Raw genomic sequence first — 19,771 nt, 5'->3', positions numbered from 1 at the left:
CTGTATTCTCCTGCTGCCGAACAATGATTCAGCGGTCCGATATATCAGCAGACTGGTGGGGGGGGGGGGGGGAGGGGGGGAACAAGGTCTCGCCCCTAGCAGAGATTTCCAGGGCTGGCACCTAGTACCCTGCCTGTGTCTCGAATCCTGCAGTTGGGCCATGTCCACCCCCCCCCCCCCCCTCTTTAGCCCCCAGAGGCCTTGCCAGAGACACTGCTCTGTGGAGTCCTCATCTTCTCCCCTAATACTCCTGTTGCCCCGGCAGCAACGACGAGTGGTAATCTACTTGGAGGGGATCGATCTTAGTTTTCACAACAATAAGGTTATGTCAGTCTCTTTGTTTTTCTATGAATATAAGTACAATGGGTCGGTTTGTGCTTTGCTCACCAGGTGCCAACAGGTGGGATTTTCTGAACTATGTTGGAACAAAATGTGATCCATATGACCTAAAGACATTTTCAATCAGCAAGTCCCAAATGCCAGGCACAGAGTGACTGAGAGGCGCTTTTCACACTGTTTAAAAAGTATTCAATGTTTTCAAAAATTGGACTGTGATGAACAAGTTATGATTATATAACTCTCAATTCATCTAGTCATTGATTGTACTAAAAGCAAACATATGCAGTGTCGTGTCATGTGAGCTTTAGATAAATGTTTCTGTAGCAGCTCATATTCCAGAGATTTGGAAATGCAATCAGTCTCTTTCTTTAGTGAACAGGAACTGTGAGACTGAGTTCAGGGGTTCAGTCCTGTGAGTGTGGGTGCGTGTTCAGAAACATGGCTAAAAAGAACATTTACAATAAATATTTTGTTATACTGTACTGCAACTAATATAAAGCACTTACTACACCTAAATGGGGCCTTGAAGCGCTAGCCTTCATGGGCAGAATACTGCACCATTTAGAGTGTGTGTTTGGAATGCTCGTCTTTGTTTTCATCCTGTGTGGGAGAAGTGTTTCCCTGTTGTGCGTAAGTACCACCAACATGCAGTTATAGTGTGATGATGGATGAAGAAATGTGAGAATTAATGGTTTTCAGCAAATTAATGCACCAGCTGTTTCCACCTCAGCCTATAATCTGCACCACCCTGTGGCACCCCTGACAGGTCCGGTGCCAAGATGCCCTTGCTCAGCCTGTCAGACACTGACCGGTCCGGTGCCAAGATGCCCTTGATCAGCCTGTCAGACACTGGGCAGCCCCTGACTCTTGGCACAGACGAGTCAATTCAACAGAGGGAACATTAGAGCTCAACTGATCAGCTCAAGGGCACGGGCTCGTGAGGTTAGTCAACAGTGCAAGCAGTCCGTGGTGGCATGGCACCCTGTTGCAAGCGCCATTGCTTGGTTTTACTTGTGTGAAAGTGTCACGCCCAGTGTCACACATTTAGCAATGGTATGTCACTCATAAGTTCACTGAAACCAACAAAATGTCACACATGAGTAATGTGAAAACTTGGCAGCTATGCGGGTCCCACAGTGTCCTTCCATTTCCGGTGCTTTGCAGCAGTTTAAAGATCTCCTTAGAGTTTCTCCTTGCTCGAATGGGCGTAGTTTCTGATATTTGCATGTTTTCTTCACCTTCATTGCTTGATTATGCTCTTAAGAAAGCGACACTCATAGTTGTTGAATATCACTCATAATTACAATGAAATTATGAAAATGTCAGACGTAAGGAAGCTATGATGTCACATTTGTGACATTCGGTCTGTGCACTCTGTAGAAGGGTACGTATTGGATCAACATGTAGTGAAACAAGTAAATGACCTATCAGGAGTCAGTTTACAAAACTTTCACTGACTCAACTGCAGAGCAATCAATCATGCACCGACATCCACAACTTGTACTTTCCCAGAAACCAAGAGATGACTCTGTTCACAGTATGCACAATACACGAGTCAGATGTTCCATCAAAAAAAAAAAAAAATATCTGGAAAAAGATGTACTCTTACGTAATGTAAGACAAGTAAAATGTGAAATGTAAACAGGGACTGACATGGATTACCGAAAGGGAAGAGTTTTGTGTCTTTCTGTGCTCTCAGACAGGCCAAATCTGGTAAACATACGATATTTCTATGGAATACAAGATTAAGTAAACAGGACCCAGATGCATTACCTGGTTTAAGCATTGAATAATCTACCCGGGGCCGCTGTGCTGGCGGCTAAAAATCCAAGCTGTATGGCCTGGCTGCATCTGTGTGAGTGATCTGCCAGTCTCAGGCTGCAATAAAATAGAAACTATGCTCTGGGGGAGGAGGGGGGAGGAGGGGGTGGTTGGGGAAGGCACAGCTCCTACACCAGCCTCAGCCCTAGTCCTGAGTAGAAGAGACAGAAGAACGGAAAGAGTCTCTCTTTGAAGGCGGTCTCAGGGAAAGTGTAGAGAAGCTCCATGGAGTCCGCATTGTAGAGAGACACCCGCCCCCCCTCGTAGTCCAGATACGCCCCCAGCCTCAGGGGCTCTTCATGAGGAGACAGAGGGGTCTCAGGGGCCGTGCGAGCCCAGTACTGACCACTGCACCCCTGAACAGCCCAGACTCCCCTCTCAGGGGACCATCTGATCCATCCCTTCCTCTCCACAGACTCTGCTGCGACCCCCACAGCCCATTCCCCCTCCTGCAGCAGCTGCACCTCCCAGTAATGTCTGCCGGAGGTGAAACCCTCGCGCCCCAGCACACAACGATCATCATAGGTGAATCTCTTGGGGGTGTCCGGCAGACGTGGGTTTATGCCACATAATCTCAACAGTCTCCTCCTCTCAGACAGGCAGAGCCCAGGATGTGCTGTGTCTGAGTCCAGAGTCACCATCACTGCAGAGAAGAGATTCAGAATTAGAGATTTCATGTGAACAAATAAAGGATATCATTATTATTTTATTTTTAGGTAATTGACACGAGGCAATCCTCTCTGGAAGGAGAGCACCGTACATTGCACCAGAAACCATATATCTCAACAGACTGCGCTGTACTTTATAAAGCACTACACAGCGCCTACCTGAAAGGAGCACACTGAACTGTACAATACAATGCACCAAACAGCATGTACATGGAAGGAGCAGATTGTACTGCACTAGACAACACCCACCTGGAAAGAGCACAATATACTGTACAATATACTGCACTACACATCACTTTCTGGAAGAAGCACACTGCACTATACTGCACCTCCCTAGAAGGAGGACAGTGTACTGTACTGAACTGGATCACATCTATCTGGAAGGAGCACCCCAATGTACTGTGCACTAGACAGTGCCTATCCGGAAGGAGTATACTGTACTATGCAATATACTGAACTATACAGCACCTCCCTGGTAGGAGCACAGTGTATTGTACTGCACTCAATAGCACCTCTTTGTGGTAGAAAGCCCATTGTGCTAGCTCACCCACTGTAGTAGATGGTACACTGTACTAAATTGCAGACTGCACTAGAGAGCTCTATGTACTATTGAACACGCTACAGACAGATGCACTAGACTGCACTAAACAATCCAATGCACTGCAGAGCACACTGTGCTAAAGTGTGAATTCTAACAGACAGAATAGTATGTTAGAATACTCACTATACTACAGGGTACACTGTACTAGATATTAACCTGCAAACTGCACCAGACAACTCAGTGTACTAGAGACTACTGCATATTGTACACTATACTAGACAGCTCAATATATGAGAAAGCACACTGTGCAACAGTACCTTCTGTACTAGACAGTGCACTATACTAAAGAGCCCACTATAGGAAAAAACACAGTACACGGCGGACTGCACTAGGCAGAAAGTGCTCCATGGTAGATCACCCCCTGTACTAGACAGACACTGTGCAAGAGAGTCTGTTGTACTTAAGACTGTGGTAGAGCCCACCGTACAAGGCAGTACACTGCACTAGATGGTAGACTGCACTATTAACAGCCCTTTGTACTCTATAGAGCACCACTGCACCCGATTTTACACTGCACAAGCCCACCTACCATACTAGACATTGCGCTCTACTGGATGGCAGACTGCACTAAATTACTCACTGTACTAAGCTCCACACTGCACTAGGCCACTCTCTGTGCTAGCGAGAGAACAATGTATTGGGGTAAACTGCACTAGACACCACAGCCCACTAGATCGAACACTGCACTAGAGTCCACGTAATGTACTAAAAGGTACACTGCACCAGACATCACACTGTACTGGAGATCACACTTTACAAAAGAGCACACAGCATCAGAGAGCACTGTCGGCTATACAGCACAATGCACTAGAGAGCACTGTGGGCTATACAGCACACTACACCAGAGAGCATTGTGGACTATACAGCACACTGCACTAGAGAGCAATGCGGGCTATACAGCACACTGCGCCAGAGAGCACTGTGGTCTATACAGCACACTTCACTAGAGAGCACTGGGCTATACAACACACTGCACTAGAGAGAACTCTGGGCTGTACAGCACACTGCACTAGAGAGCACTTTGGGCTATACAGCACACTGCACTAGAGAACACTTTGGGCTATACAGCACACTGCACTAGAGAGTACTGTGGGCCATACAGCACACTGCACTAGAGAGCACTGTGGGCCGTACAGCACGCTGCACTAAATAGTACACAGTAATACACATACACTGTAGTAGATGGTACAGTTTATCAGACATCTCATTGAACTAGACAGTCCGCAGTGTTAGAGAGCACGCTGCACTCGATGCTGCAGCATTGTAATAGGTAGTATACTAAACTAAAAAGAACACTGTAGTAGACAGTACACTGCACTAGTGCGTATGATGTATTAAACAGAAATCTGCACTAGGCAGCGCACTGTACGAGGTGTCACACTCTATTCAAAGGTGCACAGCAGTGGACAGCAAATTGCCCTGGAGGGCACACTGTACTAGGCAGTACAGTGCACAACACAGCACTGGCAAGAACAGCGTACTATATGCAACACTGCACTAGAGAGCACAGTGCACTAGAAGCCATAGTTTAGTAGAGATCAATTAATGCAGGGAGGGCCCGAGTTCACAAATGTAGTTTGAAACAGAATTGTGGTTCTGCCTCAGACGTGTAAAAGCACCGAAAGTCACCTGTTTTGGTTTGCATAGCATGCCATAACTCAGGCAACCCCCTTGCGTTGTGTATGTCCTCACACATGGCATCAATTATGATGTAAGTCAGGTCTCGCGCAGTTAGAGAATTGCCGCCTTTCCTTTGCAAACGGAAACGCAGGATTTGGGCCAGGAGTTGAGTAGAGGAATGCAGTTCTCTTGCAGGGGTATAAAAGAAAAAACGTTTCTGAAGATAGCCGGGCCCAGTGGCATAAAGAGCACGGTGGGCGATGACAAGGATCTTAAATCTGACTCTCTCTGCCATGGGCAGCCAGTGTAAGGCGTGTCTCACGCTACATCTGGCGGAAACATTCACAAGCAGCCTGGCCGCCGCGTTCTGCACCACTTGCAATTTATTTAATGGGTAGCTTGAGATGCCAGCATATACAGCGTTGGCATAATCTAGCCGAGAAAGAATAAGGGCTTGGATCACTGACTCCTTAGCCGCCTGAGGAAGAAGGGGAAGAAACTTCCTGAAAGACTTTACGAGACCGAAGCAGGTCCTTGCCAGCTTCTTGATCTGGGTTGAGAATCGGAGAGTCTCCTCGAACCAGACCCCTAAGTTCTTAACTGGGTTCCCTGAGAAGGAAGGCAATGCAGAGTCGGAGGGCCAGAGTAATTCCCTGAACCGGGCGGGAAAGTTGCAGAATAGGAGTATTTCCGATTTCTCCTTAATACATTTCAATTCAGCCCCCGCCATCCAACGGAAAAGTGTGGTCAGGCAGTGTTTGGCGGCCGAAGTAGAGATTTTGTTTTTCCTCCATTTGAACAGGAGCTTTGTGTCGTCGGCATAAGCGATTATTTTCGCTCCCAAGTCCTCCGCCAGCTGAACCAGAGGGGTGACGTAAATATTAAAAAGAAGAGGACTCAGAGAAGAGCCCTGTGGAACCCCTGTGGTCACTTTCTTGGGTGATGAGGAAAATGGTGAGAGCCATACCTCCTGTGTCCAATCCTCCAAAAAGGATTGGAGCCAGCCCCAGGATCTACCCGATACACCTATCTCCGCCAGTCGGGACAGCAGCAGGGCGTGGGGAACCGTATTGAATGCTGCCGAAAGAGATCAAGCAACACCAAAGCGGCCCTCCCGCCGGCATTCAGGCAGTCTCTGATGGCTTCGGAGATTTTCACCAGGGCAGATTCAGTATTGAATGAGGCCCTAAAGCCCGACTGAGCCGGGTGGAGAAGGCCTGATCTTTCAACGTAGTCAGTCAGCTGTCTAGTGACCACTTTCTCACAGATCTTGGCCATACTGGGCAAAAGGGAGATTGGTCTGTAATTTGACGGGCATAGCGGATCAAGTGAGGGTTTTTTCAGAAGAGGAAGGATCTTGGCCTGCTTCCACTCGGCCGGGACAAGAGCCTGAGTAAAGGACATGGTAATAAGTCTTTTGACTTCAGGATTAACCGTATTCGCCACATCAGCCAGAAGTCTAGCTGCGCACGGGTCCAAAGGGGATCCTGATTTCAGACCCTTTAAAATTTTAAGGGAACTGGGAAGGTCTATGGGGGTAAACGCAGCCAACGAATGAGAGGGTGGGGCCAATAGGGTGCCTCCGGTCAGGAGGGCCTCATGGATTTTATTGCTAGTGGCAAAGGACACTGTATAGTGTGTATTTTCTGCATAAAGAAAATGGAAAGATCTTCACACCAAACGTCCAAAGATAGGAACGTACTAGCTTGAGCTTTTGGGGCCAGGAAACTTTGAACTATAGAAAAGATTTCCTTAGAGTTATTCTTGGCTGCGTCAATTCTATTCCCATAGTAAAGGCTTTTAACCTGTGCAATAGCCATATAATAGGCTTTATGTTTAGTTCTCAGCAGGAGTTTATCTTTGAGATGATAACCCTTGCGCCATTTCCTCTCAAGTTTCTTACACTCCTGCTTCAGTAACCTCAGCTTAGGAGTGAACCAGGAGTTAGACGGGGAGTCCCTAGAATACCTATGCCGGGTAGTTGGAGCTGTGAGATCAACAGTGTTCGAGATCCAGCTTGTGAACCCAGCAAGCCCAGCTGCAAGATCACTGGCAGGAGGAGGTCTAGTAGAACCCAAGGCTTAGCTGAATAGCGCTGGATCAATTGTAGCAAACACTGGCTTATGCTCTGCCTGGGATGGAAGGTTACCATCTGGCGGGACCCAGGAAAAATATGTTAAAAAGTGATCTGACCAAGACACCGGGGTTGGAGACTCAGCTGGACGTCCCCCTGAGCAATGCTCAGGGGGACGTCCCCTAACTAGGAGACGTTACTTCATCATGATTACTCCACACTCCACACTAGAGAGTGATACTCCTGAGGCACGCAACAATTTAAACAACTTGTTCATACCAGTTGTGCATGTTTTACCATTAATTTCAGCAAGAGTGACACCACCAATGACATTGCTGCTTGTTGTTACAGTGTGTTTTGTTTGATCCCCTTTCGTGTGGGGGCCGGCCAAAGATATGCTGTGGTACTGGGTATGTGACAAGGTGAAGTAGTACAGCGTCTTTTTCTGTGCTTTTGGAGAACCAGCATTTCAACTAGAAAGATAATTCTTTTTTTGTTTATTTAATGTTCCCCACAACTCACAGACACACACACACCCACCAACTGATTTAGAACAATGCTTCTGCCTGCTACGTAGGACAGCATTTCAGATGGAACGTGTTAGCTAGTCAGCAAAGATGGGGTTGCAAAGGATGACTGCTGCCCGGGTCCTAACTCTGGTTATGGAGGACAGCTCCGAGGTAGGATCAGAGAATGAGACAACATCTGACGGAAAGGTAAATCGAGCAGATTCTGGAAGTGGTTTTCCAGTCAGTGGAGTTCGACCAGACGATACTGCTTCCAGCGATTCTGAGGGACATGATGATGGCAGCTGTGCTGTCCCTTCCAAAGAACAGTCTGTGCAGTGGAGTGACCGTAGCAGGGCAGACCAACCCAGAGAGAAGGCAGGTGCAGCAGAAAGCATAGATGGAAGCCCCCAATTTAGTTCAGGCACACTCTCTGGCAACGTTGGATGTAGAATTGGTACAGCCAATTTGTTACTGATTGACTATGTCCATCTCTTTTTGGATGTTGACTTCCTTGAGTATATTGTGCTGTAATCAACTTTGCGTGCACAACAATTTCTGAGGGAGCATGAAGGCCATATAGGGCCTTATTTAAGACACACCAGTGAAGGCCCACTTCACTGGAACAGCTGGAGATATTTTTGGGCCTTACGTTAAAAAAACGGGTTAGTGCACAACCCTGGCTTACAGTTCTACTGGTCTACTCGCACGGTGTGAGTAACCCCCATCTTCGCACTATACATGAGCGGAGACCATTTTTTGCTATTACAGCGTATGCTGCATTTCAATGGCAATGCTGCTGCATTGCACCGGGACCAACAAGATCAGGAGAGGTTTCTCAAACCTGTCTATATATTTAAAATTCAAATTTCCCTTAATGAGTTCATCCAATTTCACAACAAACCTGGTGATATCTAGGGGTCTTAAATCTAATTGAATTATCAGCGTATCATCTATCGTCTCTGTGTCTCCACTTTCCGGGGACACTTCCTCCATTCGGGGCATCAAAACTAAATTCAAGAATCCAGCAGCACCCTGAACGATTAGAGTTGTGAACACTAAAGTCTGTTCTGTGGTAAAAAGTGCTGTTAGCAGATTAGGATTCCATACAACATACAACTACTTGCGAGTTAGGTGTTACGGGAATAGCAGTGTGTAGTATCCTCAGGTCATGTTGATATGTTCCCTTTCATTCTGTACCTAGCTGCTCAGCCAGTGTGAGTGTTCCGCGTAGAATGTTAGTGTGAGTGGAATGCTTGGGTGCCTGTGTGTATGTGAGACAGTTGGGAAGATGGGCTGAGCAGCTAGGAGGCTGCTCCTGGTGGGGCCTGTTCTGGGCTTGTTTTAGCTTGCTGTAACCTCTACTTATGGACTTAATAAACTACATAAAATCATCTCGGCTACGTCTACTTCATCACTTGAACATGTGGGCCCAGCCCACTACACAGTGGCAGCAGGCACTGCAGCAGTAGCTAAGGAAAATAAAGGGATCGGGCCATTTAAAATCGGGGCAGTCACAACAGGAATAATCGCAGTCAGGGAAGTAGACCTTGCTGGGACGGGCACGACAGAAGAGGTAGTGATAGGACCTGCCACAGTGGAATCCGTCTGAGTCAGAGCAGTCACAACTGGGGATGTCAGGGTCGTGCCCCCTGTTTGAGTCGGAGTGGGGTTTACAAATGCAGTCGCATTATTGCCATCACATGGGAAAACCACCATCGGCAGGCTGTACAACATAGAAGGGAGGTATTCGGGATCCTCCAGAAAATATTTCACTAGAGTCACTATCAGTATTTGGGTCATTCTGAACATCAGTATCCCTCTCTCCTTCAGCATCAGTATCCCTCTCTCCTTGAGAATCAGTATCCCTCTCTCTTTGAGCATCAGTACCCCTCTCACTTAGAGCATCAGTTGCCTCTCTCTTAGCGCATCAGTATCCCTCTCTCCTTGAGCATCAGCATCCCTCTCTCTTCAAGCGTCAGTATCCCTCTCTCTTTGAGCGTCAGTATCCCTCTCTCTTATTAAGAATCAGTATCTCTCTCTCCTTAAATATCGGTATCCCTCTCTTCGAGCATTAGTATCCCTCTCTCCTTGAATATCCGTATACCTCTCTTCGAGCATTAGTATCCCTCTCTCCTTGAGCATCAGTATCCCTTTCTCTTCGAGCATCTGTGACCCGCTCTCTGAGCATCAGTATCCCTCTCTCTTCAAGCATCAGTGCCCCTCTCTCCTTCAGCATCAGTTTCCCTCTCTCCTTCAGCATCAGTGTCCCTTTCTCCTTCAGCCTCAGTGTCCCTCTCTCCTTCAGCATCAGTGTCCCTCTCTCCTCGAGCATCAGTGTCCCTTTCTCCTTGAGCATCAGTACCCCTCTCCTTGAGCATCAGTATCCCTTTCTTCATGAGCATCAGTATCCCTCTATCCTTGAGCATCAGTAACCCTCCCACCTTGAGCATCGGTATCCCTCTCTCCTTCAGCATTATTATCCCTCTCTCCTTGAGCATCGGTATCCCTCTCTCCTTGAGCATCAGTGTCCCTTTCTCCTTAAGCATCAGTGCCCCTCTCTTCGAGCATCAGTGTCCCTCTCTCTGAGCATCAGTATCCCTCTCTTCCAGAATCAGTGTCCCTCTCTCCTTCAGCATCAGTGTCCCTCTCTCATGGAGCATCAGTATCCCTTTCTCCTTGAGCATCAGTAGCCTTCTCTCCTTGAGCATCAGTATCCCTTTCTCTTTGAGCATCAGTATCTCTTTCTCCTTGAGCATCATTATGCCTCTCTCTTCTAGCATCAGTATCCCTCTCTCCTTGAGCATCATTATCCCTCTCTCCTTGAGCATCAGTATCCCTCTCTCCTTGAGCATCAGTATCCCTCTCTCCTTGAGCATCAGTATCCCTCTCTCCTTGAGCATCATTACCCCCCTTTCCTTGAGCATCAGTATCCCTCTCTCTTCGAGCTTCATTATCCCTCTCTTTTTGAGCATCAGTATCCCCCTCTCCTTGAGCATTAGTATACCTCTCTCCTTGAGTATCAGTATCCCACTCTCCTTGCGCATCAGTATCCTCCTCTCCTCGAGCATCAGTTTCCCTCTATCTTCGAGCATCAGTATCCCTCTCCTTGAGCATCAGTATACCTCTCTCTTCGAGCATCAGTATCCCTCTCTCCTAGAGCATCAGTATCCCCTCTCTTCGGGCATCAGTATCCCTCCCTCCTTGAGCATCAGTATCCCTCCCTCCTTGAGTATCAGTATCCCTCTCTCCTTGAGCCTTCTTCTTCTTGGACGTATTTGTCAATACGGGATAGAATTTAAAAATAAAGATACCATATTGGGGAAATTGCAAGGTCCCTTTTTAGTCAATGATCTTGGTCCATTGGTTAAGCCAAATGCATATGTAAACCGGTTCTCTGTGAAGGAAGCTTGCAAGTCTACAGGTATGTACATGCTCAAAGTGTGGAAAGCTTGCATTTCTGAAAGTGTTAGACCTGCTCTGAGTGAGGGAAGCATTCACCCTCCATGTCCTGGATGGATTCTGAGTAAGTGAAGCTTCCTCTTCTACGTGTGTGAACTATTCTGACTAAGGGAAGCTTGCTCTACTGCATCTCATGGACATGTTCCGAGTGAGGGAAGCTTGCACTTGTCGAAGTGCAGCACCCGTTCTGAGTGAGGGAAGCATGTATCTAAGCATATGATAGGCCTGTTCTGATCGAGCGAATCTTGCACTTCTGCATGTGTATACCTGGTCTGAGTGTGGAAAACTTGCACATCTGCATGTTGTAAAACCCGAGTGACAGAACCTGGCACTTCGGTGTGTCTTGCACATTCTGTGTGTGAGAAGGTTATACGTTTGCTTGTAAAGGACCGGCTTTTAGTGAGCGAAGCATCCACTTCTCAATTTCCAGGACAGGTTCTGAGTAAGGAACGCTTTCACTTCTGCATGAGTGACTTGTTATGTGTGAGGGAAGCATACACTTCTGCATGTGTGACCTGTTCTGTGTGCGGGAAGCATGCACTTCTGCATGTGTGACCGGTTCTGCGTGGGGGAAACTTGCCCTTCATGTGTGACCTGTTCTGTGTGAGGGAAGCATGCACTTTTACATGTGTGACCTGTTCTGTGTGAGGGAAGCGTACACTCATACATCACATGAGTATTCTGCATGCATATACCTGATCTAGGTGCAAAAGGCTTCCTGTTGCGATTGTGCCAGACTTGTTCTGAATCTCTTTTCACACGCTGAGAGAATGAGAGTTTTGCAGTGGTGGCTGTTGCCATTTCAAAGTGGTGAGGCGTAAAAGTTGGGGATGACTTTTACATAGCAAGCAAATCCATTAATTTTAATTCCTCCATGTTTAGATCATCCACTGCATTCATCTACTCAGGATTACATCCAGCTATCCATCTAGAGACTTTCCCATTCACTCATCCACCCACCCATCCATCCATGTATCCATTCACTAGAAAATCATCCAATCGTTTGTCCATCATATGGAGCATTCATCCATTCATTCATGTATACATCCCCTCATCTTTCTGGACACCCTCTCTTGTTACTCTTCCGCCCATGTATCCTTTCACCACTGGTGAATCAACAGAGCATCCGGCCATCCCCAGACCATCTTCCATCTCCCAGCCATCCATGTATGTATGTATCCATCCATCCATCCATCTTGTCATGCACCAATCCAGGTAGCCTCAATTCATCTACACACACTCTTCCATCAAACCATGTACGCAGCCCTTATTTATTTATTTTTTAAAACTTGTAGAGTGTGCAGCTACCTAAAAGGGTCTCCCGGCGCTAGAGCAGACAGCAAGCAGGGGTGCATAAACCCGAAAGCAGAAACCACGGAGCTCAATCAGGGCAGTTGAAGAGCAGAGTCTTCAAGTTCTTACGGAACGCAAGAAGAGAGTGGCAATTCCTGAGAGCTATAGGAAGGGAGTTCTAGAGTTTTGGGCCCAAGTATGAAAAGGAGCAGCCCTTCATGCCGGCCAGGCGAAACCTGGGAATGGTAAACAGGGCGAGGTTGGCTGATCTCAACGATCGGGTGGGCTCATAGGCTGACACCAGAATTTGGATGTATGAAGGGGCATGGCCATGCCTTGCTCAAAACATATAGCATAAGGCCTTGAATTGAATGCGCTTGTAGACCTTAAGCCGGTGTAGTTTGTGGAGCAAAGGAGAGAAAGAAGCATATCTAGGCAGCCGAAAGAGGAGGCGGGCGGCCGTGTTCTGAATGATCTGCAAGCGGTGGATCACGGATTTATCGGTGCCTGGATACAGAACATTCCTGTAGTCCAATCTTGACATTACCAAAGCCTACAAAACCGTTCTTTGGGTGTTTAAAGGAATCAGCCAGAGGATTTTCTTGAGCCATTTGAGAATGGAAAAGAAAAAAGAGGCTGTGAGTTTGGAGACCTGCGGCTTGAGTGAAAGGTTCTTATCAATAATGAAGTCAAGATTCCCAACTTTATTAACCGGTGTGGGTAAGGGTCCCAAAGAGACCGGCCAGTGGTTAACTTCCCAGAGTTTGGGATTATTGCCCAGAATCATGACTTCTGTTTTATTGCCATTAAGTTTTCAAAGCAATTCTGTTCATCCAGCGGGCGACATTAGTCAAACCTTGCCTGAGTAGGTAAGGATCTAGGTTCTGAGTGTTTGATAGTGAGAATAAATTCTGGGAATCATCCGCATAAGAGAACAAGGTGAGACCAGACTCCTCAATTACTTCTATCAGAGGGCGAAGTGAAATGTTAAAATGCAGGGGACTCCAAATGGAACCCCTGAGGTCAGCGAGAGGGCCTTGGATGTGTTATTAGCTGATGAGCCCGAAAAGTACGATCTTTCAAAAAAGAGGACTTCCACCTCAGGACCTGGTCCACATTACCTAGCGCCTCCAATCTGTCCAGCAGGATAGAATGTAGAACCGTGTCAAAAGCCGCACTTAAATCCAAAATTATAAAGAAGGCCGTCCCCCCGAAGTCGAGTTCTTGCCTAAGGAGTTCTGAAGCTCCAAGTAGGGTGGATTCCATGGTATGGCCTGCCCTAAAGCAGGACTGAGACGGATGAAGCAGATTACAAGAAGTGGTGAAGGAGGAGAGTTGAATATTGACATGCTTTTCTAGAATCTTATAAAAATAAGGGAGATAGGCCGAAAGTTTGACCAACAGAGAGGGTCACGGTCATCCTTCTTGAGCAGAGGGAGCACTATAGCATGCTTCCACTTCTGGGGAACAGGAGGAGTAGAAGAGATCAAGAATTACAGTGAGGGCAGCATTGTCAATCAATCTAAGTTTTGACAGGGGAAGGGGATCTAGCGGGGAGCCAGACTTGATGGTATCCAAAAACATTTGCAATAATGCTAAATCTAAAGAGGGCCAGGTCTGGATTTCTAAGGGTTCTTCTGGCTTATCGTTAGACTTGCAGTCAAGAGGATTCAAGTCTGGATGACCAAGCGCTTGGGTGGCAGCAAATGGAGGACTCACTAGAATGGGAGCATCTGCTTCTAATTGCTGGATTATCTCTACTTTGCTTAGGAAAAAGGTGGCTAGTTCTTCACACTGTTGTTGGGAACGGGCAGGCGGCGGTGAAAAGGTGCTAGCTGCCAATAGTTAATTCACCACTCTAAACAAAGTCTTTTGGCACTGTTGGGCTTTGAAGATCTTCTCCGTGTAATAGGTTGCCCGGGCAAGTTTGCAGGAGGCATGATATTTTTTCAAGGCATCAGCATACTCTGCATAGTACTTCCTCCAGCACCTTTCGAGGATTTTGCAGCGTTTTTTTTTCACTTCGGAGGGCTTCATTAAACCAAGGGGCAGGGGGAAGCATTCTGCTTTGCGTTATAGATGTTATAGGCAAAGTTGCGTCAGTAGCATCCCTAAGCCATTGATTCACAGCGATTTGATCAGCATCTGGAATTGTGTTAAGGAGTTGATTATTAAGCTCAGGCATATCCAATTTAGCCCAGTGTCTGTTCATAAGCTGCGATGCAGGCCGAGTAATGAGAGAACAAGGACTGGAATATTAAACAGTACTGCATAATGATCAGTCCAACAACACTGGAGCGGAGGACCAACGAGAACGGTGGAAAAACTGGAGAAAATGGGGTCTAGGAGGTGGCCCACAATATGAGTGGTGGCAGAATTAAGAAGGGAAAGATTCAGTGAGCTTAAAAAGTCTATGAGGGTCGAGGCTCGTTTATTCTTGAGATCCTCAAGATGTAGGTTAACATCACCAAGCAAAGTAAAATTGGCTGTCTGTAAAGCATGTGGAGCCAAATAGTCAGGTAATGCTGAACACCAATTGCTAGAAGGCCAAGGGGGGCGGTAAATAAGAGCCCCAGAGAGGGTACATTTCAAAGAAAAGAAAAAGGAAAAGAGTAAAGCTTCACAATTAGTAATCTATAGGTCCTTAATACTGCATTTGAAGTCCTTTTGTAAATAATAGCTATGCCTCCTCCTATTTTATATGGTCTATTTATCCCCAGAAGGGCAAAATTGGTGGAAAGAGCAGAGATTATATCCGGTGAGGAGCCGTCGTGGAGCCATGTTTCTGTTACATCAGGTAAATGTACTCGATTCTTCGGGAGGGAGCGACAATTTAAGCTGATGCACCAAAAATGTTTAGGCTGGGGAAAGTCAGCTTGGTCATTAGCAGTAGGCTGAAAAGTGGCTGCCTTAGCAGAGGAGGCTAAAACAGGTTTAGGCAGGGGATTACCAATCCATTCAAACTGACAATGAGTGCAGTGAAATTGATGACCCTCCAGATTAAGAGCCTGACATAGAGCATTCGGTGTGGGCCTTAGATTATGAAGGGCCAGTGAGGTACAAGCTCTAGGAGCTAGTTGAGAAAGACAAGGGTTTCTGGCCCCTGGCCCTAGCCGGACGGGCTTGCCTTAGGCGCGCCAGCAGGGGGGCCGCTGTGCGTGTCTGCTCCTTCATCGATTTAAGTAAGGTGAGCAAGGGAAAGACTAGAATGCTCATTGCCAGAGGAAAAGGTGGGGCGGAAGTGAAGTCAGTAGCATGGCCTCTGCCCTCTGCTCAATAGACACTGCAGCCGCTGCGGACCAGGTCAAGAGGCAGAAGAATATTCAAAGAAAACAGCGTAGAAGAGCACAGGAAGGGAAACACGATTTAAAAACAGTTATTAGTGAGGAAGTAAAAAAATGTTAAAAAGGCTAACTAAAATGTCCCACCGGGCGAGAGAAAGAGCTTGTGTGACGTCAGCAGACCCAATCAATCAATCATGTAACTTGTAAAGCGCACTACATACCCGGGTGAGTTTCAAGGCGCTGGGATGGGGGAGGAGGCGTTACTGGTCGATGAGCCAGGTCTTGAGTTGTCTCCTGAAGGTCAGCAGGTCTTCGTTTTGACGTAGGTGGAGGGGGAGGGTGTTCCAGGACTTGGCGGCGTGATGGGAGAAGGATCTGCCTTCGGAAGTAGTTCTCTGGATGCGTGGGACCGTGGCCAGGGCGTGGTCAGCGGAGCGGAGTTTCCTGTTGGGTACGTAGAAGGAGAGTCGGCTGTTGAGATAGGCTGGGCCGGTTTTGTGGAGTGCTTTGTGTGCGTGGATCAGGAGCTTGAAGGAGATTCTTTTGTCGACGGGGAGCCAGTGCAGGTTCCTTAAGTGGGGGGTGATGTGGTTGCGGCGCGGGACGTCGAGGATCAGGCTTGCAGAGGTATTCTGGATTCTCTGTAGTCTGCTGATGAGCTTGGACGAGGTTCCGGCGTAGAAGGCGTTTCCGTAGTCGAGCCTGCTGCTGACCAGGGCTTGGGTGACAGTTTTCCTCGTGTTTGTCGGGATCCATCTGAAGATCTTGCGGAGCATGCGGAGGGTGTTGAAACAGGTGGAGGCGACTGCGTTGACTTGTTTGGTCATGGAGAGTTTCGAGTCGAGGATGACTCCCAGGTTGCGTGCGTGGTCGGTGGGGGCCGGGGGGGATTCCAGTGACGTGGGCCACCAAGAGTCGTCCCATGCGGAGGGGTTGGACCCGAGGATGAGTATTTCTGTCTGGTCTGTGTTCAGTTTGAGGCAGCTGTTCTCCATCCAGTCGACGACGGCCTTCATTCCCTGGTGGAGGTTGGATTTGGCGGTGAGGAGGTCCTTGGTGAGGGAGAGGATCAGCTGAGTGTCGTCGGCGTAGGAGATTATGTTGAGGTCGTGTTGTCGGGCGATGCGTGCTGGTGGTGCCATGTAGACATTGAACAGCGTCGGGCTGAGGGAGGATCCTTGTGGGACGCCGCAGATGATTTTGAAGGCCTCGGAGCGGAACGGGGGGAAACGGACTCTGAGTTCTGCCGGAGAGAAGGAGGTGGTCCAGTCCAGGGCTTTGTTTCGGATCCCTGGGTCGTGGAGGCGCGTGCGTAGTGTGCGGTGGCAGACGGTGTCGAAAGCGGCGGAGAGGTCTAGGAGGATGAGGGCCGCCGTCTCGCCATTGTCTAGCAGGATCCTGATGTCGTCTGTGGCGGCGATGAGGGCGGTCTCGGTGCTGTGGTTGCTGCGGAATCCTGATTGTGATGGGTCTAGAATGTTGTTGACTTCGAGGTGTCGCGTGAGCTTGGTGTTTACTATCTTCTCGATGACCTTAGCTTGGAACGGGAGCAAGGAGATGGGCCGGAAGTTTTTGAGGTCGCTCTGGTCTGCTTTGGGTTTCTTCAGTAGGGCGTTGATCTCTAGGTGCTTCCAGTTCTCAGGGAAGGTGGCGGTCTCGAAGGAGAGGTTGATGATTTTGCGCAGGTGGGGTGCGATGGCGTTGCTGGCTTGGTTGAAGATGTGGTGTGGGAGGGGGTCTGAAGGGGAACCGGAGTGAGTAGATCCCATCGTCTTGATTGTGTCCTCGATGCTCATGTTAGCCCAGGTAGTCAGGGTTTCGTGGGTGGTGGGGTGCGGTGGGTTAGGTGTGGCAGGGGTCGTCCGGGGTCTGAAGCTGTCGTGGATGTCGGTGATTTTCCGGTGAAAGAAGGTGGCGAGTGAGTCGCACAGGGCTTGTGATGGTGGGATGTTGTTGGCGTTGGAGCTGCGGTTGGAGAGTTCCTTCACGATGGTGAAGAGCTCCTTGCTGTTGTGCGCGTTGTTGTCAAGGCGGTCTGTGAAGGAGGTCCTTTTGCCGGTCCTGATGAGGTGGTGGTGGTTGCGGATGGCGTCTTTGTAGGCAGTGTGGCTGTCTGGTGTTTCCGGCAGGTGCGTTTGGAGTCGAGGAGTTCCGGGGTGAACCAGCTGACTCTTCTGCTGGTGCCTCTGTTGGTGGGGTTTTTCAGCGGCGCGATGGTGTTGGCGCAGTCGTTCATCCAGCGTTCGAGGGAGAGTGCACCATCATCCGGGTTGGTGGGGTTCGTCGGAGGGTTGAGTGCGAGGCTTGTCTGGAGTTGTTCTTCAGTGATTTTGCCCTAGCGGCGGCAGGGGGTCTGTAGGGTGAGGTGTGAGTGGTTTTCAGAGGGAGAAATGGATGCAGTGGTGGTCGGTCCAGGTGAGTTCGGAGACGTGGCTGAAGGTGACGTGGGGGCTTGAGGAGAAGATTGCGTCAAGTGTGTGGCCGGCGGTGTGGGTCGGCGTTGTGACGAGCTGTTTGAGTCCGAGGTTGGCGAGATTGTCGATCAGGGTGGAGGAGTTGCGGTCGTTGTTGTTTTCCAGGTGATAGTTCAGGTCTCCGAGGAGGATGTAGTTGATGGAGGTCAGTGCGTGTGAGCTGATGAGGTCGGAGATGGAGTCGCAGAATTGAGCCCGGGGTCCTGGTGGTCTGTAGACGAGGGTGCCTCTTAGGGTGGTCTTGGGGTCCGTGTGGATCTGGAAGTGCATGTGTTCGGCGGTGCTGAGGGTGTCGTTGGTGTTTGTAGAGATCTTGATGGTGTTTTTGTGAACGATGGCGATGCCTCCTCCGGCTCTATTTACGCGGTCTCTGCGGGTGATCTTGTACCCGTCTGGGATGGCTATGTCAGGCGCAGAGGTTTCGTTCATCCAGGTTTTGGTCAGGAAGGCGACGTCCGGAGATGGAGTGTCGAGTAGGTCCCAGAGTTCGACGGCGTGTTTGTGTGCGGAGCGAGTGTTGATCAGGATGCATCTGAGCTGGTTGGTTTCCGTTGTGGTGGGTGTCTTAGCGCTTTCGTTGCAGGAGAAGTTGCAGTTCCGGCAGGTGAAGGGGCCGTGGGTACGCCTTGGGCGACCTTGCAGCAGATGTGGGTTCTTCCTGGGTTGAGAGCGATGTGGGTCTTGGCGTCGTAGCGGAGGCGGCGCTCCTCGTGGCTGGCGCGGGGGCCAGGGGGTCTGGCGCTGGGCGTGGTCCAGGCGCGGACCCAGCCTTCTATATCGAAGTGATGGAGACTTCGAATTGTCTTGCCATACATACATATTCTTATTTTTTATGAGGTCAGAAGACGTTTGCAGTTTAAAGAGCATCAATTGAAAACAACCCCTTTATGACGTGCAGACAGTGAGAGCCTTCATCATTGGGCCACAAATGCCCCTGCATGCAAGCTATAGGTAAAGAATAACTCTCAAAGAGTACTGAAAATACAGTGATGGCTGTTGTAAATCAAGGAAGCATGCAAAAACCAACATGGTTAATAAGCGTAGATAAAGTAGCTCTTATGTCCCCTTACCAGCTGTACTGAACAACAGCAGGCCTTTAGTATCCACAGCACATTAGCCTTACTTCCGACCAGCAGAGGGGGGTTATAGCACTATAATGCCTGCTGTCACTGAAGGCAAATACAGGTATGTTCCAAAATTCTAATAATGTAATGGCTGGATAAAAAAAATACTCTTCATAGACACAGCTGTAGTTTCAAAATGTGCCTTTTTCTATCCACTGCCCGTAGACTGCAGAAACGTCCCAGAGCTACAGTAAACTTTTAGGAAGAGCAGTTACACTATACAAAACACTCACTCGATTCCTTGACAAAAGACATACAATACCCTGCGTGTGCCAAGGAGCAGAGATCAGGCCTCACTCAGCCCTGCCAAGTGCCACGCATCTGGTGTCAGACTGACCCATAATAATAATGTCTCTGCTTCCCCGCAAGGATTGTAGATTATTACGTAAATGCGTGGAACTTGGCCATGGTTCTGGAGGCAGCAGCGAGGGAGCATGAAGCGGACCATCAGCTACGGGCAGAGGCGCCGCTGCTGGAGACTGAAGTCAGAAGCATTTCTCGAAGG

At 48.6% G+C, this 19,771-nt stretch overlaps 1 protein-coding gene across 1 annotated transcript in view; it reads right to left on the bottom strand.

Annotated features, from left to right (window-relative positions):
- Positions 1-194: 194 nt before the first annotated feature.
- LOC146830237 (E3 ubiquitin-protein ligase TRIM7-like) overlaps positions 195-19,771 on the bottom strand; it is a 178,516-nt gene continuing 158,939 nt past the window's right edge. Inside the window, exon 6 of the mRNA XM_085604443.1 lies at positions 195-2,803. Coding sequence (XP_085460569.1) covers positions 2,289-2,803 — 515 coding nt within the window. The 3' untranslated portion in view covers positions 195-2,288. The remainder of the gene's footprint in view (positions 2,804-19,771) is intronic.

Source organism: Triturus cristatus, chromosome 5_1 (genome assembly GCF_964204655.1).
Source record: "Triturus cristatus chromosome 5_1, aTriCri1.1, whole genome shotgun sequence".
In the NCBI taxonomy this organism is placed as follows: domain Eukaryota; kingdom Metazoa; phylum Chordata; class Amphibia; order Caudata; family Salamandridae; genus Triturus; species Triturus cristatus.
Note: the sequence above shows the minus strand (reverse complement) of the source record. Positions and strands in the feature narration are given on the sequence as shown.